The sequence below is a fragment of the Crinia signifera genome, chromosome 6, assembly GCF_055691185.1.
Source record: "Crinia signifera chromosome 6, ASM5569118v1, whole genome shotgun sequence".
Lineage (NCBI taxonomy): Eukaryota > Metazoa > Chordata > Amphibia > Anura > Myobatrachidae > Crinia > Crinia signifera.
The window spans coordinates 256,483,475-256,509,209 of record NC_139222.1 but is presented as its reverse complement, the minus strand read 5'-3'; the positions used below and the strand labels follow the sequence as shown (position 1 = coordinate 256,509,209).

General features: G+C 43.1%; 1 protein-coding gene across 1 annotated transcript in view; it reads left to right on the top strand.

Annotated features, from left to right (window-relative positions):
* The window catches only part of LOC146009229 (pregnancy zone protein-like), a 152,219-nt gene that overhangs the window by 31,749 nt on the left and 94,735 nt on the right, over positions 1–25,735 (top strand). Inside the window, exons 7-12 of the mRNA XM_083149391.1 lie at positions 3,173–3,257; positions 15,753–15,894; positions 18,194–18,305; positions 21,425–21,531; positions 22,162–22,323; positions 24,098–24,310. Of these exons, the coding sequence (XP_083005517.1) occupies positions 3,173–3,257; positions 15,753–15,894; positions 18,194–18,305; positions 21,425–21,531; positions 22,162–22,323; positions 24,098–24,310 (821 nt within the window). The remainder of the gene's footprint in view (positions 1–3,172; positions 3,258–15,752; positions 15,895–18,193; positions 18,306–21,424; positions 21,532–22,161; positions 22,324–24,097; positions 24,311–25,735) is intronic.

Here is a 25,735-nt window from a genome sequence, read left to right as displayed (position 1 = left end):
TTTTTTTCAGGGCTTATAAGTGATTCTCCCACCTAATTTTAGCATTATATTACTCCCTCTTATATGCACATTCTTTTTGTTATGTACAGGTTTTGGTTGCACTCCCCTGTCTGGGTGAGTGCAAACGCTGATTCCCTCCACACACACACCAATTTTTCTGTCTAACATATATACATTTTTATATATCACAACATGCAGCTAGAGGTCGGGCTCTGATAGCTCAACGTGCGTTTCACCTATTGAGGCTTTTTCAAGCCTCATTAAAAAAAGCCTCATTAGGTAAAACGTGCGTCGAGCTATCAGAGCCCGACCTCTAGCTGCATGTTGTGATATATATAAAAATGTATATGTGTTAGACAGAAAAATTGGTGTGTGTGTGGAGGGAATCAGCGTTTGCGCTCACCCAGACAGGGGAGTGCAACCAAAACCTGTACATAACAAAAAGAATGTGCATATAAGAGGGAGTAATATAATGCTGAAATTAGGTGGGAGAATCACTTATAAACCCTGGAAAAACGGGCAGAATATCTAGCACTATATACTGCTGTGAAAAAAAAAAAAAATAGTTGGTAACAAATCTGTCATCACGAAACTCCTAAATAGGAGATTAAAGTGAGACTCTGACTGCCGGTCCAGGCAGGGGACCCTCACTGTAATATAAAAATATATAAAGTGATAGAACAGAACTTGTAAAAACAGAAAACATGAGACAGCAAAATTAGGGTGTCAAGTGATAAACCCACTGAACAGTTATAAAATATAAACTGTTCAGCAAGCCTATAACACCTCCAATAGTGAGCGGGGTAAAAGACTAATACACGAAAATAAATGCACATAAAACGAAATTTCAAGTGTAATAAGGAAAAACTACACACAGAAATTGAAATCTTTAGGACTGCCTAAAAAAATCCCGGTACAAATATCACCAATTGGTGGACAAATACTGGAGGCTCAATACCTAATAAAAGTGTAACCCATATGCAGAATCGTATATATATGTGAATACCCCCACCACTCCCGTGATTTAACAAATATAAACCTAAGCTCTGTGAGAGCTGAAACCAAAATCAAATCTAATACACACACTTCTCTTTAAAGGGGGAACATGCTGGGCTAAGAGCCAAGTAGTAGAAACAAATTGGCAACAATAATAGCCAGCATATATCCCTGTGAAAAAACACATCAAAGGAGGAAAACTGGGCTGAAAGACAATTAAAGGCAACACTGTATAAGTACAAAGAAACAGATCCAGTGAATACTCATAATAAAGTAGAATCAAACACAGTGCAGCAGAAAACGGGCTCTGACATATTTTTAAAAAAACCTGTTTCTCACTTTTTTCTCATTTTTTCATGTGATTTCGCATGTGATTTTAACTATTTATTTCACCTAGAATGAATCAATCCTCTTTTGTTCCTATACAAATAAAGGAATCAAGACAAAGGGGAATTTTTTAGAAACAAGTTTATTAAAAGTTAAATTTTATTGAATCTATCATTACAAACAATACAGTAAATACAAGACATAAATAAACAGCTTTTTTGTGTGCACTCAAACAGCGTAACAACTTTCTTGCACAACCTCTGTGCTACCACATTTCTCTGGATGCAAATGTAGTCAGAACAGTGTCTTCTGGTTGTTTTATTGAGACACCCACTGACTGAACGTGGAGCTAAAACCTTTGCTGTGCATATTAAAATGCACCATAAGTCACACCATCAGAGATTGCATCAGCCTCATGGAGGAGCCGTTCTCCATCTGAACATGACCACCTCTTTATATGTAACTGTGTATTGGATGCAGTTGATGACTGTACATGAATAATTAGCCCAGGGCCGGATTAAGGGGGGCTCAAGGGGGTCAGTATTCCATGGCCCCCAGCTAGGTAGGGCCCACCTGTGGTCGGCATGAATTAAAAAAAATTTTTTTTTTTAGCTAAAGGTTTTGTGCATGGGAGTGGGGTAGTGCTGCAGCTTCATCTGCCAATGTGACAATGATTAATGGTGCGGAGCATCGGGAGCAAAGGCACACTGACTGCACAAGTATGCAGTATATTACTGGGAGTTGACCCATGAGACTTTGCACAAGAGATCAGAGGCTGAGAAGCTTGTGCTGAGCTTGGATTGATGGAGCTCATCACATGCTTCTCAGGCCCATGGAAGACAGCAGCAGCAGTGGCCTCGTCATGGGAGGGTTTTTAATCAGAGGCAGCGCTGAGCCTGAGGTGAGGTCTCCTACAGAGTAATATACAGAAGGACAAACATAGGCTTTCTTGGAATATCCACATATTTTTTAGCTAAAGTACAAATGTTGTTCATAATGTCTCCAGTGTAAAAACTAATGTAAATAAAATATGCTACGTTCACACTCATTTTCATTATTTAAACCAGTGGGAGGTGTTATTGGTTCTAGTCCTCATTTCACTTAACCTACACATCCTAGTGATTCCCAAATTGTACCTAACCAGCACACTAATGTCAGATATATTGTTTATGATTTCTGAAGTTCCTAGCTAGTGTAGAAATATATATTTTGCATCAAAATAGATACCATATCGTAGACAACAAATTGGATACCACTGCAGTGTTCATTACCAGATTGATAGATTGACGTGATCAATAAGCAGCTACACTACAGCCCTTATTCTGGTTCACTCGCAAAGGCAAATTCCTTCTCAAATGAACAAAACCATGTGCACTGCAGGGGGGCAGATGTAACATGTGCAGAGAGAATTAGATTTGGGTGGGGTTTTACTTTAACTTGAGATCTATATTGCAGTCCAAAAATATAGCAATCAGTATTTTCCCTGCACAGAAACATAACTCACCCAAATCTAAATCTCTCTGCACATGTTTCATCTGCACTGCACATGGTTTTGTCCATTTGAGAAGGAATTTGTCTTTGCGAGTGAACCAGAATAAGGGCCTACATCCAAATGGCTTTGTTTGTGATCCCTCTTCAGTTAAAAGTGTTTTCTGGTCACAGGATTTCCATAGAGAAACGTGTTCTGATACCAAACCTCCTATTTCCTATTGATCTGTTTGGGGCATGCTTACATCCTACAACATAAGAACTCGCCATTTGTCCTAACACTATTTGTATCTCTATAGTCACTTTGTGCCCATCATTTTATACATTATATAACTGTATATTCTGTTTCTATTTCTTTCAGTGCTGAAGAGGTTTGAATTCCATCTGAACGTACCATCCACTATATCAGTGACAGATAAATCCTTACACCTAGAGGCATGTGGCAGGTACTTTACAAAGACCCGTATTTCTATAACATGACAATTCTGAAAACATTACATTTCCTGAATACACACTAAACAATTATAGCTCCCTTATGAACAATTACTTTCATGGCGTGATACTATTTACATGCAGTTAGGCAGACAATCTCTGTACACACAGCATTTACTACACAGCATGAGCTCATTGGGACTGAGGAATATTGTGCAGCTTTTTAATACACTGTCTACCCTGAGAGAAAGGTGCATAACTACAACTCTCTGGGCCCCATACCGAAAATTTTAAAAGGACCCCCTTGTACAGGATGACACACATGGGTAGTGTGGGGATAAAAGGTGTCATAAAAACATTCACACAGGGTTAGGACAGGGTTTCCTACCCTCCCTGAATGGCCAGGAGGGTCCCGAAAATCGGGTCACCCTTCCGGCCCCCCGGAAAGTTGGCCAACCCTCCCGGATTCTGGGGGACCCCCCCCCCTGATTGTGGCTCTCCCCCCCTGACCGCGGCATTTAAATTACCTTATGTCTGCAGATCTCTGGGGAGGGGGCGGGGCTAAAGCATCATAATCGCGTCATTTAGCCCCGTCCCCTCCACGGAGATAGGCAAATTTAGTAATGTTCCTTCATGGGGGCGGGACTTAATGATGTCACATTTAAGCCCCGCCCCCGAGCTCCTGCTGGAAGTCTCCTCTCTGGGCTTCTCCCGGAGAGGAGCATTTAAAAGTCGGCAACCCTGGGTTAGGAGGGTACAAAGTGTCATACATGGGAGGGGGCTGTTTGGAAGGTACATGGTGTCAAAATACACACACACACACACACACAGTGGTAAGGGATCACACACACACACACACACACGAAGGATATAGGAGGTACAAGGTTTCACACAGGGGTAGTGGGATACAGGGGGGTCATGCACAGGGATCGGGGGAAACACTGTGAATTGGGGAGTAGGGGTGATAAGGTATGAGAAGTGTGGGGATTTGGGGCAGGAGGGTGGTCATGTGCTCGCCGGAGCTGCGTTAAACTGCTCACTAGGCTCTGAATAAACGCAGCCTAGTGAGCAGGTCTGAATTACCCCCTGTGACTTTATGTCACTGAGCAGGATCTGGTATGTTGTTGTCACACCCTACTGTACATCCCCGTAGGGTTGCCAATGAGTTGTAAAAAAAATGTAAGTATTTGTGTGTATGTATATATATATACGACCGAGTGCCGCCTCATTTCCTGGGGTAACCAATCCAAGGTCCCCCGGATCCTGTCTACATATTGCAACATTCAGGTAGGCACCGGTTCGCAGTTGCCTCTTTATACAGAGTGCCGAGCAACCTACAGAATATATATATATATATATATATATAATACCGAATGCAGGTGTCACTCAGGCCAAATGATAGACTCACAGACAGCGTTCGTTATATCAATGTTTCATTTTCTAAGCGAAAATTTCATCAGGATACAAAACAATAGTGAATGAAGTGCTCACCTTATACCCCCCGGTACAGTACCTCCTGACGTCATCCCTGTGCGTCCCGGGGCCGTCTGACCGTCGGCGTCGCCTACCCGCAGCGTCACCGCATCCGTGGTGACGTGCTGACGTCATCGCGCTGCAGCCGTGGTCACCTGACCGAACCCGGAACCATGGCATGGGGCGGGATAGAACTGTTACCTTGGAGACAATCATAAACAAAGATAAACCAACGTGCAAGTGTAACAAAATAACATACAAAATACATGAAATACATCACCGTCTATGGCAGTTATTAGATACTTGTAAAAAATACATATGTACATCCTATGCCAAGGAATATATCCTGGTCACCGGTGTCATGATTTTAAATTACTAGCCAAAGCGGCATATTTTTAAATTCCTATCAAAAACGGCATCATATTAAAACAAGAACAGACAATACATTTATACCATCCCGATGTAAAGGGGCAATTGCCTATAAGTTATCTATAGTGATACAAGAACTAAGTAGATAGATATGCTGATAAGTGATGGGAATAGCTAGAGGGCATATAATAAAATGTTATTCAAGCTCAGTGATGGGGCATTTGTAGCTACAATTGTAGAGATACCTACAAAAGTAACTGGAACAAATAACTAGAAAAAAACTAGAAAAAACATGATAGAGGGACCATCTCATTTAGGCCTTTTGGATGGATTACATTGAGGCGGTGAATCCACCTAGCCTCACAGCGCAATAAAGCAGCACCTCTATCACCTCCTCGGATGGATGGTTTGATGTGATCGATCATGCGGTAACGTAAACTTGGTAAACTGTGCCTAGCCTCGACAAAATGTCTGGCAACAGGCTGATCACTGGTACCAGACAAAAGGGCAGCTTTGATGGCTGAGCGGTGACCTGCCATCCGCTCTTTAAATTTTCTGGTGGTCTTGCCAATATAGGCAAGACCACAGGGGCACACAATTTGATAAATCACATAGCTGCTTTCACATGTCAGATGGTGTCTAATCTGGTATACATTACCATCGTGTGGATGATGGAACTTGTCACCTGTGATCAGAAATTTACAAGTTGTACAAGCACATTTAAAACAACCCCATTTTTTCTGTTGTAGAAAATTTTTTGATGGGGGAATACCTTTACCTGCTATATCTGATTTTACTAAAATGTCTCTAAGATTTTTTGGTCTAGAGAAACAAGGTAGCAGGTTGGTGTTTTCTAACCCTAATGCTGGGTCTGACTGTACTATACGCCAGTTGGCTTTGGCGATTTTGTTAATTTTCTCTAAATGTACATTATGCTGGCATACCCATGGAATTTTTGATGAAATTTTGTTCTTTTTCTTGTTAGTGTTGCTAGATAGCAACTGTTCACGGGGGACTAGAAGTGCTTTAGCTTTAGTATTAAGCAAATCTCGTAGATAATATCCCCTCTCAACAAATCTTGAGATTAGATCATCAATCTGGGTAGAGGCTGTATCAATATTGCTATTGATGCGTAAAATCCGCAACATCTGCGAATACGGCAGACTCAGTTTAAACTTAGTCGGGTGAAAACTACGGTTGTGCAAGAAGGTATTGCGGTCAGTGTCCTTCATGAACACTGTGGTATCAATTTTACCCGCTTCTACAGAGATTCTAACATCGAGAAAATCGATGTTAGTTTGATTCATCTGATATGTAAATTTCACAGGGCTGTTACTGGTGTTATGGGTTTGCATGATCATATCAAACTCATTCCTAGGGCCACGCCAAAAAATAAGCAGATCATCTATGTATCTTGTAAAAAATAAAATATCATCAGAAATCTGCGGGTTTGAAAAAAAGAGTTCATCTTCAACTTCGAACATGAATATGTTTGCATATGTCGGCGCCGCCGAAGAACCCATGGCGCATCCCCTGGTTTGGAGGAAGAACTCGTTGTCAAAGAGGAAAAAGTTCTTGGTCAGGATAATTTCCAGTAAGTTCGTAATAATCGATGTTAATTCTCCATCATATTTTCCAGATGCAAGAAGAAGTCTCCTAACAGCCATGATTCCTTGATTGTGTGGAATCACCGTGTATAGACTTGAAACATTGGCTGTAATTAGCCATAGTTCCTCTGGTAATGTTCCAAGTTGTCTTAATTTCTGTAGCAACGAAGTTGTGTCTAACAGAAAATGAGGGTGATTAACTATCAATGGCTGCAGGAGAGAGTCCAAAAAGACTGATGTGGGCTGGAACAACGACCCGCGGGCCGATATTATTGGTCGTCCCGGGGGTGGTAGTCCTTTATGAACCTTTGGTAGTGTATAGATCAAAGGCACCAAAGGAAATTGTGGTATGAGCAGATCAAACACTTCTTCAGTAATGATGGCAGCATCTTTTGCAAGTAATAACGCTTCACGAAGTTCTCTAGTGAAGGTTGGGGTAGGATCTCCCTTCAATTTAATATATACACCTGGTTCTGATAACTGTTTTTGAATCTCGATCCGATAATCGGTGATATCCTGCAGGACAATGCCCCCGCCCTTGTCCGCAGGCCGGATAACCAGGGAGTCATTTTTGCTTAATGCTGTCAGTGCTTTGCGTTCATCCAGTGTAAGATTCTGATGAACAATCTGTTCTGATCTTTTAAGCTCAATGGTGTCTTTCTCCATCAGTCTCATGAAAGTCTTAATACTTGCATTATTCGACAGTGGGTCGAAATTGGATGGACCTTTGAACTGTTGTAATTTTTCTGGAATTGGTGGCTTGGTCATTGGTGGCATAATCTTGTTGTTAAAGAATTCTTTTAATTTTAATTTTCTTTGCAATTGTTGTTTTTCTACTTGCCAGCGTAGATCATCAAAGTCTTGTGTTGGTATGTATGACAGACCTTTAGACAAGAGTGAGGTTTCTGCTGCCGACAACTCATAGCTCGATAGGTTGAAGATTAAGTCCTTTTGCCCGTGGCTGGCGGTTTTTTGGTATTTTGCTTTCCGCTTCCACTGGCCTCCCCTTCGGGTTGGTCGTTTTTTGGCGGACCGCGGGTTCTGGTGATCATACTGAGGGGTGCATTTGGACCTCTCCGTCTCCGTACACGCCTATCACCATCACTGGCAGAGCTATTTCCTTCAGCCGACGTGTCTGTGTCGACCACAGATTTTGGGTATCTCTGTCGACGGAAAAAAGGTGGACTTCTTCTGCCTTCACCTGAGTGATCACCTGAAAGCCATTTATATACTTGATGATTCTCGTAGTCCTTATTAACTTTAATCATCTTCTCTTGTTTGAATTTAATTAGGTCTTTCCTGTAATTGGCAACTTGGTTGTTAAGTTTCTCTATCCAATTAGTGTCTGTATCGGATGTCAGATTGGACAGATTAATTTTTTCAAACGCTTCAATTTTTGTTTTTGATAATGCAATTTCCTTATTTGAATGCTCAATTACTAAAAGCATTAAATCTGAGGAGCATTTATTCAAGATTGAGACCCATTTGCAACAGAATCCCGGATCATACCGTCCAATTGTGGGGCAGTTGCGTACGCGGAAACCGCGCGGGATTTTTTTCTGTCTGAAATAATCGCTCAAGGTAATTGCATGTAATTGATAATCGATTTCGCGTTTCTTCATTTTTAACAATTCATTATATATTGATTCTGGTGCATTTGCTTCAACCAGCTCCACCAACTGCTGCGTGTTCAGGATGCCTTCAGTGTCAGATTCAGAGTAACTGAAAAACTCCTGAATCGGGACCAATAAAGCATTAAACTGTTCCTGTTCAGGCCCTTGTGAGGCAGCCATGGTTAAGCGATATATTTCAAAGCCAGACAATACAACAATAATGTTCACCCGTGTAGTGAAATCCCACGGTGATAAGTGAAGAAACACAAGCAAAAAGGAAATCCTGTTTAAAATTGTGTCAGGTATGATGATTACAGTCGAAATAGATGATTACTGCATGTGCCTTGCTCCGGTACAAACTTGCCATAGAATGTCCCAAATATATAGAAGCATATAGCCGGCACTATTCAAAAATGCTGTAGCTTGGACCCGGTGCCCACCAATCCCCTGGTAACCAGGACAAGGGAACTTGATACAATACCGAATGCAGGTGTCACTCAGGCCAAATGATAGACTCACAGACAGCGTTCGTTATATCAACGTTTCATTTTCTAAGCGAAAATTTCATCAGGATACAAAACAATAGTGAATGAAGTGCTCACCTTATACCCCCCGGTACAGTACCTCCTGACGTCATCCCTGTGCGTCCCGGGGCCGTCTGACCGTCGGCGTCGCCTACCCGCAGCGTCACCGCGTCCGTGGTGACGTGCTGACGTCATCGCGCTGCAGCCGTGGTCACCTGACCGAACCCGGAACCATGGCATGGGGCGGGATAGAACTGTTACCTTGGAGACAATCATAAACAAAAACAAACCAACGTGCAAGTGTAACAAAATAACATACAAAATACATGAAATACATCACCGTCTATGGCAGTTATTAGATACTTGTAAAAAATACATATGTACATCCTATGCCAAGGAATATATCCTGGTCACCGGTGTCATGATTTTAAATTACTAGCCAAAGCGGCAGATTTTTAAATTCCTATCAAATCACTATAGATAACTTATAGGCAATTGCCCCTTTACATCGGGATGGTATAAATGTATTGTCTGTTCTTGTTTTAATATGATGCCGTTTTTGATAGGAATTTAAAAATATGCCGCTTTGGCTAGTAATTTAAAATCATGACACCGGTGACCAGGATATATTCCTTGGCATAGGATGTACATATGTATTTTTTACAAGTATCTAATAACTGCCATAGACGGTGATGTATTTCATGTATTTTGTATGTTATTTTGTTACACTTGCACGTTGGTTTATTTTTGTTTATGATTGTCTCCAAGGTAACAGTTCTATCCCGCCCCATGCCATGGTTCCGGGTTCGGTCAGGTGACCACGGCTGCAGCGCGATGACGTCACCACGGACGCGGTGACGCTGTGGGTAGGCGACGCCGACGGTCAGACGGCCCCGGGACGCACAGGGATGACGTCAGGAGGTACTGTACCGGGGGCTATAAGGTGAGCACTTCATTCACTATTGTTTTGTATCCTGATGAAATTTTCGCTTAGAAAATGAAACGTTGATATAACGAACGCTGTCTGTGAGTCTATCATTTGGCCTGAGTGACACCTGCATTCGGTATTGTATCAAGTTCCCTTGTCCTGGTTACCAGGGGATTGGTGGGCACCGGGTCCAAGCTACAGCATTTTTGAATAGTGCCGGCTATATGCTTCTATATATATATATATATATATATATATATATATATAGCTCCCCACAAGAAACGGCACTCCAGAGACAATTTTCAGCGTTGCAAAAAAATGTGTATTACATCAAGCTTTCAGTGTATAACCCCCGTCGTCAGGACACACTAAAAAACCTACAGCCTAGTGTGTCCTGACGACGGGGGTTATACCCCGAAAGCTTGATGTAATACACATTTTTTTGCAACGCTGAAAATTGCCTCTGGAGTGCCGTTTCTTGTGGGGAGCTGTGTTTATTTATTTCGGGCACCGGGGCTGGATGTATTTATTATTGGAGTGCCGGCAGAGTTGGACAAATATATATATATATATATATATTTCCAAGGAAGGCAGCACTCAGGAGGCAGTAGTAAGTGTAGAAAAACGTCTGTATTAAAATACAAGCTTTCGGGGTGTGACCCCCTTCATCAGGTACAGACAACAGGTTGTCTGTACCTGATGAAGGGGGTCACACCCCGAAAGCTTGTATTTTAATACAGACGTTTTTCTACACTTACTACTGCCTCCTGAGTGCTGCCTTCCTTGGAAATATATTTATGTATTTTGTCCGGGCACCGGGGCCTATTATATACTGAGAACAAGTTGAATGCCGGCTGAGTTGGACTCCTATATATATATATATATATATATATATATATATATATATATATATATATATATAAACAAATAACAGTGCGCAAATGGTCAATTAATTAAAAAAAAGTCTCTGACAGTGAGAGCTTAATCACACAAGTTTCCACTCCGGGTCACTTCCAATTTTCAGAGAGAAACAGATACTGATGAACAATTTTGTCCGTTCAATAGAATGCACTCAGTTCTTTAGAAAACCGGCTGCTCCGTCCTCAACCCAAAGAGGGTGTCCTGTATCCCACAGGCAAACAAATCTACAACGGAAAAAACGGGCGCTCCATAGTGCGATTATCAGATGTATAAAAAGATATTTTTTTTTTTTAAAAGAATCCACCACACAGGTCAGGGTGACGTACCACATATGGCGGTATACAATCACCGCAGAAGATAAAGCATAAAATCGGTGCACAGCACCGTGTTACCACTGCCGGAGCGGTCACTATCGCCTGGGCTCCACAGTCTGAACGTCGCTAGGCCACGCCCCTAGGCGTTTCGTCACGCTGGACTTCGCAGCCCTCTGACGAAGTCCAGAGTGACGAAACGCATAGGGATGTGGCCTAGCGACGTTCAGACTGTGGAGCCCAGGCGATAGTGACCGCTCCGGCAGTGGTAACACGGTGCTGCGCACCGATTTTATGCTTTAATTTCTGCGGTGATTGTATACCGCCACATGTGGTACGTCACCCTGACCTGTGTGGTGGATTCTTTTTAAAAAATAAATATCTTTTTATACATCTGATAATCGCACTATGGAGCGCCCGTTTTTTCAGTTGTAGATATATATATATATATATATATATATAAGAAGCAGGAGATGTCCAGCACTTCCACTTAAATTGAATTCCTAGCTGGGTGCCCGCTTAAAACAAATGGATATGGTAGGGAGGGAAGCGGCACTCCAATGCTGTTAAAATGAATTTTAATGTAACGTTGCGGTGCCTAATAGCGCACCGTCATCAGACATACAAAGATAAAATCACATTGTGCATACCTTATAACACCAGAAATACAGGAAGTCACTGGGGGGTAGGAGGAGTCCTGCTGCATTCACCGTGGTATGGCGCCGGGTACCTGACTTCCGGCCCAGGGACGCCGTGTCTGCCACTCATGACGTCACTTCCGGCGCTAACCTCTATCACAGGAAGCCAGCAGGACACCCAGCCACTGTGCAACGGCGTAACGTACAAAGTCTCACTCCACCCACAACAGACATATATATATATATATATATATATATATATAAACAGTAGTTTGGAGGTGCGGCACTCCCCGCAAATTAACAGGACATGAAGTGGTTTAAAGGCAACGTTTCAATGTCTTTATTGTGACATTTTCATCAGGCTTGTCGCAATAAAGACATTGAAACGTTGACTTTAAACCACTTCATGTCCTGTTAATTTGCGGGGAGTGCCGCACCTCCAAACTACTGTTTATTCCATGATTCCAGTGGGGGCACCCAGCAAAGCAGAAATCTTGCGTCTGAGCCAGTGAGTGTGCCGGTCTGCTGCTCTTTCTATATATATATATATATATATATATACATAGATACACGACAAAGTAGGCGGCACTCAGAGTCTTTGTGCAAGCAAAAGTTACTGTATTAGCAACAAAAAATCTACGTTTCGGGGATACAATCCCCTTCATCAGGATACATAGTGCTATAATAAAGTGCTATAAATAGTGTCCTACCATAATACCGAAGGACCATCAGCTGTTCCCCGGCATCGCGGCCCGCCACCCCGTCACATCCTGCGCCGGCTACCTCCTTCCACTTCCGGTCCTGGTGACGTCAGCACGCCCGGCCGCGCTGCCATGGGAACACTATAAACATAAACACGGAAGAAAACAAAACATTCAGTGCAGATCAATAAGAATCTGTCTAACGGAGACAGATATAAAGTGCAATCATGCTAATATATAAAAACGTTTTACATTTACAGTGTCAGATAAAGTTAAAAAAGTGCATGCTGCTGTATAAAACAGACACAATGAACAAGATATAAAAATTATTGCGCTATCATGACTGGTTAGGCTAAGGCAGAGGCTGAGTCAACATGACTTAATTATGTAAACATATTAGATGAACAGCACTCTCCTAACTCATAAATGTGATAACAACTGTACTGTCTATCGCTATGATAGTTATGGTGCACTAACGTAAATCATTGGATATGCTGCCCACCAATGGCCATCTGATTAAATGAAATGGATCAGACCCAGTGATTCATTAAGCCCTTTGGGACGAAGACAACCAAGGCGAAAAATCCATCTGGATTCAAGTTGTAATAATCGCTTTGATCTGTCTCCGCCCCTTGGGGATTCCGGCACATGGTCTATGATTTTGTGCTTTAATGTTGCCATCCCATGTTTGGCTTGGGCAAAATGCCTAGCCACCGGCTGGTCTCCTGTTCCATTTTGCAAGGCTGTCCGTATGGCAAGACGATGTTGGGCCATGCGGATTTTGAACATGCACTCCATCTTCCCTACATAGTAGAGACCACACGGACAAATAATAACATACACCACAAATTTGGTGCTGCATGTCAATGCCCAATTGATGGTGTATTTTTTGCCCGTGTGGGGGTGGTTGATGCTATCGCCTATGGCCATGTAGTTGCATGTTGTGCAACCCAGGCACTTGTAACATCCATTTTTTCTGGATAAAAAATGTTTTTGTGTGGTGGGTTTGGGGTCACTGACGTTGATCTTGACTATGTAGTCACGGATGCTTCTGCCACGCGTATAGCTGGGCAAGATATGGGTATTGCGTAAGCATTTGAGCTCCGGGTCAGTTGACACTATGGGCCACAACTGTTTTGCTCTTTTGGTGGTGAACCTACTATTTGCATTGTAAGCGTTCACCCACGGGAAAACGTTGGACTGCTTCTTTTTGGATGTGTTGGTATGTGACAGAAGTTCTTCTCTAGAGCATTCCGAGGCTCTCTGTCTTGCCTGTAACAAAATTTGTTCAGGATACCCTCGGTCTTGGAATTTCTCTGTCATCCTATCCAATTGTGCATCCCTTTCTATGATGGAGCTGTTGGATCTGCACACTCGCAAAAATTGTGAGTATGGCAGTCCTCTGGTGGTAGCAATGGGGTGAAAACTATTATACCGCAGCAGGGTGTTCCTATCTGTAGGTTTTGAATAAAGACAGGTCTCAATTTTGCCAGCTGATATTTTGATTTTTAAATCTAAGAAACAGATTTAGGTGTTACTATGGGTCAGTGCTAGCTTGATGGGGGATGCTGATCCATTCTGTTCCTCTACTACTTTTTCTAATTCCTCTGTGGATTTTACCCAGATTAGGAACAGGTCATCTATGTAGCGGTAATACATATAGATGCCTTCTGCCACCTCTGGTTTGAGAAAAGATATTTCTCTCAACTAGCCACATGTAGGCGTTCGCTAGTGACGGCGCCACGGGAGAACCCATGGCACAGCCATTGAGTTGTTTATAGTTGCCCATTGAACAGGAAATAGTTGTATTTGAGTGTAAATTGTAATAATGCCAGAAAAAAAGGAGATGTCTGGCCCTGTGCAAGCATCATTACCAGTGAGTAGTAGCCGTACAGCTTCTATATATACATACATACATATACATACACATACACTGTTCTGATGAAGGATTAAACTAATCCGAAAGCTTAATACACTTATCCCTTGGTGTGGGCTACGTTTTTTATTTGTTGAAAAATCTGTGTGAGTGCTGTTGTCTGGACTCTATACCTACATTCCCGAACAGGTGGCTGTTTATATGTATTAACCCTGCGAGTGCCGATCTCTACATATAATTATGTCTGGAGGTGCGGCACTCGGTGTAAAGAAAAGTTTAGGACGACAACAGCAGTGCTGTGACATTTCAGTTGTTTATTCAACTTTTTTCAAGTCATACATTTAAAAAAAATGAATAAACAACTGAAACGTTGTCACAGCACCGCTGTTGTCATCCTAAACTTTTCTTTACACCGAGTGCCGCACCTCAAGACTTAATTATTTATTCCACTGTGAGGGCACCGGACCATTGTCTGATGTTTTTGGGAGTGCCTGACCTGTGGACGATAGATAGATAGATAGATAGATAGATAGATAGATAGATTAGATATATATAGATGGTAGAAGAATGTGGCACTCCAGTACTTTTCAAAAACTTGCATAGATTTTATTTTAGCAATTTATTCAAGTTTTTGAAAAGGTCTGGAGTGCCGCATTATTCTACTGTCTGTATTCTCCCTGGATGAAGGCTTCTTGCAGAAGTCGCCCGGGATCTGCTCTTGAGCAGCCTGGTACCTTCCCAGATGACAATATCGGATGCGGCCCTTTTGCATGCAATATATATTGTATGACATGATCTTTTAATTGTTATTAAATATTTGTATGACCTTTCATCAAACCACTTCGCTTTTCTTTCTTTTTGCCTTGGTTTACTGGGGCTGACAACCCCATCGTTAAGTGGCAGCTCTTAGCGAGGCACCCTTGGCAACGCCTGTCCGTGCACCCTAGGGAGCAAACTGCACCCCCCTTTTCTGCAGCAATATATCCCCTGCGATCCTAGCCAGCCTGCCCTTCTCAGAATCAACATAGCAGATTGCTTCTGCAGCCAGTGGGAGTCGCAGGCTCTGATGAAAATCCCTTGCGATTTGGACAATTTGGATTGATTGGCGCAATCCCATGAAAAGTGCTCAAATTGCATGTTAATGGCCCTAGTGTGTGTGGGCCTTAATATTAGATTTTTATTAATTAAGAAATTGCCAAGTAAATGAACAGACATCTAAACAAAACCAATATTTGATGTGACCATTCTTTGCCTTCAAAACAGAATAAATTTTGATGTGCTTTACATTTCTCTTCTGTTTATCCACTTTGGCTTTTGTTAATTGATACAAAAAAAATTAACACTTCCGTTTTTTTTTAAGCATTCTTACTTTGCAGAATTTTGCCACACACACCAAAGACTTCTGGGAAACGGGACGCTAGACAGTCGCAAATATCGTGACCATCCTGTTAAAATTAGGATAGTTGGGAAGTATGATATAGTGATCGATTGTATATACTGTATTATGTGATAGAATTACCATCTTTATATCACCTCTCACCTTTCTAGTTACACCTATGGAAAACCAGTACATGGTTCTGTTAACCTCACCATCTGTCCTGCCGATACTTGGCATAGTTGGAAAACTGACAGCAGCAGTGAAGAAGATCAAGACTATTTAGAGGAATGCATAAAAATCCAGGATGCTAAGGTGAGAAATGTCCTGATAAGGATTGGTGCAGAAAGATCTAAGCAATCATCCTGATTTCTACAGAAATGATTGTTCTTTTTCCCAACTGATTGTGAAGCCGTGTGATATATGTGGTGTAGCTAGAAACATTCAGACAGGAAGTCTCCGCAGTGGCGTAATTAGCATACAGCAACCCCCGCAGTGGCTTGGAGGAGCCGGGGGTCTGCGGGGCGCTCTCCCTGACTTGCCTTCAGTTCTCTGCTGCTGTGCAGGATTAGAGAGGGCACTGAGGTCACGGAGCTGCACTGATTTATTTCTTCTGTATGCAGTCCCGTCCTCCTCCGAGTCCTCTCAGGTCTGCTAGAGCTCACACAGTCACAGTCACAGTCACACACTGGATTAAGGGATAGTCTGTAAACTACTTTCCACTTTACAAGTGTATTCATACACTCTTGATTACACTTGTATAGCGGCAAGTAGTTTGCAGACTGTCCCTTACTTCCAGCGTGACTTCTGAGACTTTTCTTACAGGGTGGACTCTCTGGAGCCTGTAGCACACTAGCATGGACTGGAGCATAACGGGTGTTTAAGAGGGGGTGAGTGTCACACAAAGTGTGTCACAGTGTGTGTGTGTGTGTGTATATCCCATTAACTATGCAAAACCCAGGTGTCATTTTTTCAAATGTATAGATATCTATATTTCATTTTTTATTTCATTTGTTAAATTTCCCTGTTTTGGCACTCAGATGAGGGGGGGGGGGGGGGGGCGCTCCAATTATTTTTGGCAGGGGGGAGCAAAATTTATAGTTACGCCACTGAGTCTCCGTATTATGATAGGATAATATAATCATCTATATATATATATATACATGTCTAGAGCCCGTAAGTCTCTGAAACACTGCCATCTGCTGGCAGAGAGTGAAACTACATGTTTTTCACACATGCACATACACAGAAGGTAGCAGACTAGCTTTGGAGCTTTTGCTTCGAGCGGGCTTACTAGTATATAATAGATGTCCTGTCCTCAGGTCTTTGTTCTCCTGGGTGCTGTGATTACAGTGGAGCACAGTAGTCATTTATTCTCAATTACTACTGACAGTGTATTCTGGGGGTGTATTTGGTCGACGAATCTATGATGTCTAGATTAACAATCTCATGGTTGACCACTAATGGTAGAACACATCAAGTTTTTTGGCCTAAAAATTGTCGATAGCATCTTGATGGCCATTAACAGAAGATGCAAGCAAAAGGTTGACAGGAACGTGATCAACAGTGACAAGTTTTTCATGATTATTTTTGTTTTAACCGACTTATTCAAATAGTACTTCACCATCCCAGTGGACATAGAGGGAGAATAAAATAGCAGAGGGAAGCATCGCACCTGAAACATGGTGAGCGCGGTACACTTATACCTGACCGTGTCATCATAGACAATAAAACAGAGAAAAACTCATGTCAGCCTTGTCATTGTCGAACACGTTTCCATCAAGCTTTCACTTGTGTTGATCTGTTACTGTCAATCTAAATGCTGACAGATATTTTTAGGCATCTAAATAGATTCGTTCAACCATTAGTCCTCTATACCCTAAATGTCTGGGGATTGGTCTCACAACACTTTTTTGCTGGCATGAAATATTTTTTTATCATCTCCTACAACTTAGCACCAAGGGACATGGCGGGATATCTGGAAAGCCTTTAATGTGAGCTATGCATAATCCATATGTCTAGCGTCCGTGTATCTCCAAAACACTGCCATCTGTTGGCAGCAAGTGAAACTACATCTCTTTCTCTTTCTCACAGAGGAAACTAGCTTTCAAAGCATTTGCTTCGAGCTGGCTTACTAGTAATTATTATATGGGACCACTGCAGCCAAGCAGATTTATGTATTGTGCAGCTGCAGGTTAGTTGGAGGGGATGCAGTCAATATCCCGGCGGCCGGAATCCCGACCGCCGCAATGCCAGCACTTTGTCCCTCTATGGGTGTCCACGACACCCATAGAAGGAGAATAAAATAGTGTGCAGAGGCACCGGGCCTGCTGCGTGGCGGCCGCATCGAGCCTGCAAGGGGGGGGGGGAGATCCATGCACCCCCCTTGTCGGCATTGCGGCGGTCGGGATTCCGGCGATGGTATTTCGACCGCCGGGATTCCGACCGCCGGCATTTCATACCGGACCCAGTAGGAGATACTGAGTCAATACCTGCCTACTAGAAAGTAGCTTAACATCTATTCTTTGGAAATCCACTCTGCATACAGTATTTTTGGCTTCCTCACCAAACCTTGCATTTATATCATTCATTGTTTTTATCTTATCCTCTGTAGACTGACAGCAAAGGATGTCTGGCCAAGGAGATTGACCTTAGTTTTTTTAAACTTTCTAAGGAAAATTTAGAACATTTACAGTTTTCAGCATCACTGACAGAAGATGGTACAGGTAAGAGTTACTACATACTTTAGTAGTAGTGATTTTGTGTCATTTTCTTAGCGATCTGACTTAATTTGACTAGATCTCTTAGAAAATGACCCTACATCATTCCGTGTGTAGGGGCCATAGCGATAGCGATGTGTGGCCCAGCACATTCTAGATTTATACTGCATTCAGTATATATCTAGTTAGATTGCCAGTGTTCTCACTGGAGAACACCGGCCCTGCCAGATCACTCAGCACACATCGCTGACACATCGCTGCTCATCGCTGTGTGATCTTGCTGAGCGATGTGAGAGATCTAGCATTGCTCAGATCGCTGGCGCTCGCCCCATCATGTACCTTCTCTTTTATCTGTGTGATTCTTAAATATTTATCAATATATCTTTTCATGCATATTTCAATTCCACATGGTCAATTGAGTCTTCTATACTTCTGATGTATCTTTAGTTACTTCTCATGGGCTGGACAGGAGGTCACTTATTAGGCCATATAATCTGCTTAGGTTTAGTAACTGCACATACTGTAAATTCCAGAGCTACTGTACAGAACCTTATACTGTGTACTCAAGCTGGTTATTAGTAATGCACTGACAGAATGGCTGCCACAGGAGGGTGTGACACTGTGTGCTACTTGAAGTCTTTCCATTAGTCAACAGCATTAGACCACCCCTCAGGCCATACCAGTCCTCGAGATTTGCTTATGGTCCACATTTCCAAATCACGTAGCTGGAGCACAGGTGCAGTCTGTCACTGTCACATTTTTAAACATGCTAAATTCACTCCTAACTGACACATTCTACACATCCACAGGTTGCCTGAAAAATATGAACTGTTGGTAGATCTTGAGGACTGGTTTGGCCACCCCTGCCTTAGACTACCCAGAGTTATTTTATTTTACAATATTCTCCCTGGTTGTGACATGATTAGTGCAACTGCAAATGCCTCGGGGACAAGGGGATCAGAATCATTCCTCCTCCATTACCTCAGGGCCCCATATTTACTGAACTCCTTGCAGTGTTGTTCTGCCACTGGCCACAGAAAATATAAGGTGCATGCAAAAATGACATTCCAAAAAATATGTCCCCACTTCTTTCCTGTATATTATGGAAGTAGGAAGTCTTTCCCCAAATAATCAATTTTGTACCCCCATACATATGCAATAAATTGGGGTTTAAACAGCTGCCCCTTTTGTCAATCGATGGGTCAGGCCAATCGGAAAAAATCCAAAACGTTGGCAATCCTCGATTTGCTGATTTTGACCCAAAAATCATTGGAACTGGTTAGTCAGGGATTCATAACATGTTGGATTTTGCCAATTCCCTGACAAATCAGTGATCATTTTAGGAAACAATTGTGCAAACTTAAGGAGCCTACACATGGGGTGATTTCGCTGGACAATCTGATTGATGCTGGATCGCTCTGCAAGATTGCTCAGCGCTGCAAAAAAAAAAAAACACAAAACATCGGCGGCACGAACGCACGCGGATATTACCGCACCGATCAGAATAAGGGCCAGTATTCTCATCGGAGAACACTGGCCCTTATTCTGATCGGTGCGGTAATATCCGCGTGCGTTCGTGCCGCCGATGTTTTGTGTCTGCGCATGTGCAGAGGCGTCTCTGCGCATGTGCGAGCGGGGCGTACGGCCAAATCCCGCATGAAATGTAAACGCTCCGAACAGGGGGTGGAGAGGGGCGTGATGGGCTATTTGGGCTCATTACCATATGCATATGCCCCGCGTTTTATGGGCGTTCCCATGCAAACGCTGGGCGTACGTATGGTAATGCGGCCGTGATGCAAGTGTAGGGGGCGGGCATATGACATCGCCGAATGTCAGCTGCCCGCCCAGATCTCTGCTTTTGCACGGAAAAATGTCCGTGTGGTCTAAGGTTGCGGGAGCTGGTGGACCACTCGGTCCTGCATTCGATGGTCTGCGACCATCGAATGATGGCGGAGGTTCCCTGAGATGGTGGAGGCGTATTCTGTGAAAAATACACGTGCGGTCCGTTCGGCCAGCTTCTTACCGTGTACGGACGGAGTTGGCGATCCGTATGGAAGGCGGGGTTTCGCACGCACGGTCCTGGCCGCATATTCGGATCCGGCCGCACCGATCAGAATAAGGCCCACTGTCCCTGAACATCAATCTAACTAGATTTATCCAGCAAGCTGGATATTAATTGCCAGGCAATAGCGATGCGTGGGGCCATGTAACACTATCGCTATGGCCATTACACCTGGAGCGATGTAGGGGCATTTTATTTATTTATTTATTTATTAACAGTTTCTTATATAGCGCATACAAATTCCGCAGCGCTTTACAGAGTATAGTTATGAGCAAACACAAAACAAAATTACATTACAAGACAGTTTAGGACAAGTACATGGTTAATACAGATAGTTGCATCAGGGGACAGGACACTGAAGCAATTATCAGGGTGGCAGTGGTTTATATATTCTAAGAAAGGCACATGAGGAGAGAGGGCCCTGCCCGTGAGAGCTTACATTCTAAAGGGGAGGGTTAGACAGACAGGGGTAACACAGAAGGGGGAGAGGTGAGCATAAACAGGTTAGGATGAGAGATGGTCAGGTTTTATGCAGGAGGGTCGGAAGAGGTCAGCTTAGTGTTTGATATTTTGGGGGGAATTTACTAAAGGAAATTTGTAAAAAAATAGGTGTATTTGCATCCAGAAATACACTTATTTTTGACATTTACTATTCCGAAAATACGGCAATTTGTATTTGTATTGATGAGCTATCAATACGAATACGAATTGCCGTATTTTCAGGATAGTAAATGTCAAAAATAAGTGTATTTCTGGATACAAATACACCTATTTTTTACAAATTTCCTTTAGTAAATTTCCCCCTTTAAGTCTAAAAAAGCGCTGGGTCATTCAAGAGTAGACAGCAGAGAGACAGTTGGAGATATGAGTTAGGATGGAAGGAGAGCGATCAGGAAACGAGGGGTAGATTTTAGTATTTTAGTATTTTCGATTTTAGTATTTTCTAAGTGTTCTAGTCAGATCACTTAGAAAATGCCCTGGAATTGCCCTGTGTTTTGGTCCCTTTAGTCTTTACCATATGTGACAGTAAATGTGTACTAACACAGTATTTGTCTTCCTATAGGTCACACTGAGAAAGCCTCATCTGCACCCCGTATAAAAAAACACAAAACCATTACATTTGTGGATCCTGCTTACTATTACATTACAGGTGCTCCATTCCACTTCAAGGTAATTACATTTCCATAGACATGTGGAGGAAAAAGTTTTTGCTCTAAATTAAAAAAAAATATATAAATACATAGAGTTTATAGGGGTCCTCTATTAGATTAGAATTTACAGTAAAAGTTATAAAGCAAATACAAAAATATATAATGAATCCAGCAAGACTGACACAACAGAGGTTGGTGGTGGGTGGGCGGCTCTCGTGGGTGCCGGGAGCTAGTAATGCAGCGCACAGTGCGCCCTGTGACAGTAATGGCTCCCGGAGCTCGTGTGCCGTCTGCTTCTTCACCTGATGAGCGACAGACCCCGCTGGATGGGAGGTTGCTGGTGGGTGGCTCTCAGCGGGCGCCAGGAGACTGCCGCGCACAGTGCACCCTGTGACTGTAACGGCTCCCGGAGCTCATATGCCGCTGGAGCCACCCTCCCTGCTTCTTCGCCTGATGAGCACCGGCGGTGCCTGCGACAGACTCCACTTGCTCCCCCAAGCAGCCATGGGGATCTGCATTACGGTAGCTATGCCACTGCTCAAACATAAGTAAACCCTTCTTCCTGCATTTGCTCCTGAGATCATTATATTACTGAATATGTAGTTACTTTCATTATATGAAGGTTTCCTTCTGCACTTATCCTCATCAGGTGCATGTTGTTGATGAGAAAGAACAGCCCGTAGCAAATGAAGCCGTATCCATATATATGGATGGATATAGTGAAAAGTTGGCAGATCTGCTGACTGACAACAATGGAATTGCTCATGGTGAACTCAACACTTCTACATGGGACGGCCACCTATCATTAACGGTAAGTGACTCTGCAACAAGGTGGGGCTATCACATTTTCCTAATTTTTCCATGTACATAAGGAAATAATCCCCCCCCCCCATACTTCTCAGCAGCAGCAGTGGGGGCAGATGTAACATCTGCACTCAGGGTTATATTTGAGAGCGTAGTATCCAAACTGAAAGCTACTGTACATTGCAGTGTATAAATAAAGCTTTCCAGTATTGTAGGCAACGTAATAAAGCAGACCGTATTTACCCTGCATTGCAACATGGGGCATGATTCAGGTTTGATAGGTCCGTGGCGTATTCATATCGGGACTGATGTTTTGGCTCAGCGCATTCATATATTGTAAGTCATTGAGGCGTTTGCATGGTGGGGGATGGAGGTGGGCAGCGGAATGCCGAATGGAGTAGCTCAGCATTTCCTGGGAGTGCCCACAAACACATTGGTGCACCCAGTAAAACGATGGGCATCCCCATGCGAACACAGGCAAATTTACGCTGCTTAGCCAACCAATTTAAATCAGACCCTTGGTTTGTCCAGATGCACAGATGCTTGCTCTACTTTTGCATTACTTCTAACTCAGATTAAGGGGCTGATTCATCAAGTTTTACATTCGCAACAGGTTTTCTCACTCGCTTATATACTGTATGAGCCCCAGTGTATGTACTTAATATCTGCAGGGTCTCATGTTGTCATATAAAATGCCCGTTGGGCTGACAGGCATTTTATCTGCACATGTATGCCCAGCATTAGGGTTATTCATATAATTATCTATTGCTTCTGTCGAGTCTAATATATAGTATACAGCTACCCATACTGAGCTATGTTAAGAGTATAAGAGGTACATTTACTAAAGCTTCTAAAAATGTAAAAAGGTGAATCGGCATTGAATGCGGCTTAGTCCAAGTGAAGAAAATGGAGGTCGTGGATGAGGGTCCTGGCGCTGAACCACACCCCGTCAGTATAAGGCCATGCCCTTCCATGCAAGGCTCTGCCCCTTTTAAAAGCACCCGCACCTCTGGCACAGCAGCTCCTGCTGCTCATTAAAGAAAAAGTTGGGAGATACGGTCACAGACATATGGATCCATTATGGAATGAACAAATGGTGGTTTGTGGTGACATTGAGATTATTTTTGGATAAATGAAGGTACCGGGAGGTGTTCTTCATCTGGACGATGGGAATGAATGGGTTATTCAGATCTGATCACTTCTCTGCTCATTTGCAGAGCCCTGCGATCAGTAGCCCCCTCCCCACCAGAGTTATATCCTGCCTTGAGTAAGCCTGCGAAAGGCCTGCGATCATCTGATAATATCTCACTCACCATTCAATGATTTTACCAGTTTGTGTGTAACCCAAGACCTACTCGGCCAGTGCAATAGAATCAGGCTGATCAGGGTTCCAAGCTGATTCCACACACCCTACCTGAAAATGCTTGGGCAAGACTGTGTATTTCTGATCCACCCTCAAACTGCAGTTTCCTGTCAATCAACTTGTGAACGGACAGCGATTAAAAAAACAGATGCTGCATTTTATCGGTCGAGTGCCTCACCCATGTGTGCAGCAATCTGTATGCATGTGCAGCCATTCAGTATTTGTCATGCCTGGGAAATCGCAGCCCAGCGATTAGGTCTGAACAACCTCCAATGTCTCCAGCATGTTGTCCCTTAAAGGAGCTGATTAATGTTACCAATAATTTATATTGCAAAAAGTGTCATTTATATTATAGTACGTCTAACTTATTGCACACATTTACAGGTGGTTTCACTCTTCTTATGTGCTTTGTCCTCAGGCAAAGATTGCATTACGTGAGGGTGATGTGGGCTTTCATAGGCAGCACCTGGCATTAATGTATCTGGTCTCCTTATACTCTGAGAGTCACAGTTTTCTGAACATAAATATAAATTCAGAGAAAATTCCTTGTGACTCCGATCTGCCAGTGACTGTGGAATATGATATCAAGAGCCGGGATCCTAAATCTGATCATGTCACGTTCTTCTACTTGGTGAGTGTTCTTATACAATGCTAATTCCTATCCTTACTAGGGAGCAACTGGAGATTGTATATAATGAATCTTTGTTCTCAGAATTTTCTTGTTGGATTCCTTCTACATTCCAACCAACACACACATATTTACTAAATGTCCGTTTGAATCAATTTAGCCTTTTCTTTTTATGTGAAAAATATGCAATTTAGTTGATAGCAAATTTACTAAGGACCAGGGATACCATCATAAGTTATGGGGCCCGGGACTGACAAAATAGACAGGACCACACCACCCCAGGGGAACTGTTCTGTGGATACTGTGGGTGGCATTAAAGCAGGGTATGGCATAACCATAAACCAGTCTAATAATAACAGTGTCAAAGTTTGGTCTTTTAATCATCTATCTATCTATTTATCTATCTATCTATATATCTAGGGCGGAATGTAATAGGGTGCGATTTTTGGACGAGTTCCAAACTCGCCAGAAATCGCACCTTTAAAAATCGCGTTTTTTGCCGCGAATTCGCATATGTAATGAGATGCGAATTATCGGCAAAAAAAAAATTTCGGGCGATTTTCAGTCATGAAAATGTGCGCATTTTCATATATGCGATTTTGGGTAAAAAAAATAAAATTAAAAAAAAAACGGCGTGCGGTCCCCCCTCCAGAGCATAACCAGCCCCGGGCTCAAAGAGCCGGTCCTGGTATCATAAAATCAAAGGAACAATCAAGTTGGGGTTCCCTGGATTTTATAAAACCAGCACCAGGCTCAAAGGCCGGTCCTGGTTCCCAAAATACGGGGGACAAAATGACTGGGGGTCCCCCATATTTCAAGAACCAGCACCGGGCCCAACCAGCCAGCAGGGTAATGCCACAGCCGGGGGGAGACTTTTTATACAAGTCCCCCCGGCCAAAGCATTCAGCCCTCTGACCGGTCAGCATGGGCAGGGGCCCTGGGGGAGTAGGGACCCCCCAAAGAAGGGGTCCCCCCCCTCCAGAACTTACCTGCCCATGCTGAAGCCCGGGGCTGTCCTCGATGCCCCTGGGCTGTGGGCATCGAGCTGATTAATGGTGTAAAAAAATAGATAAAATCCTATTGTACATCAGACTGCTGAAATTTATTTGTACAAGATGCTGTGAGTGCAGCACTCCCCCCTGCTACGCTATCTATACACTCGCTCCGACGAGTGTTTGGTACTGACACCCGGCGCACTAGACTTCATTAGACGGAGAGCCGGTACAAAGGAATATATATATATATCGCTTTTTGAAGATTACGCTCCTGTTCGCATGTGCCTCCTCCCATCTCGGAGGTAAACAGCCAATTCATAAGCACTGGCAGGTTACTGGAGGCAGCGCCGGGAGAAGAGGGGCTGGCTGCACAGCTAGGCTTGCTTGCATGCCGGCCAATCAGAGAGCAGGGGGCCGGGAGGTGGCACCGGGA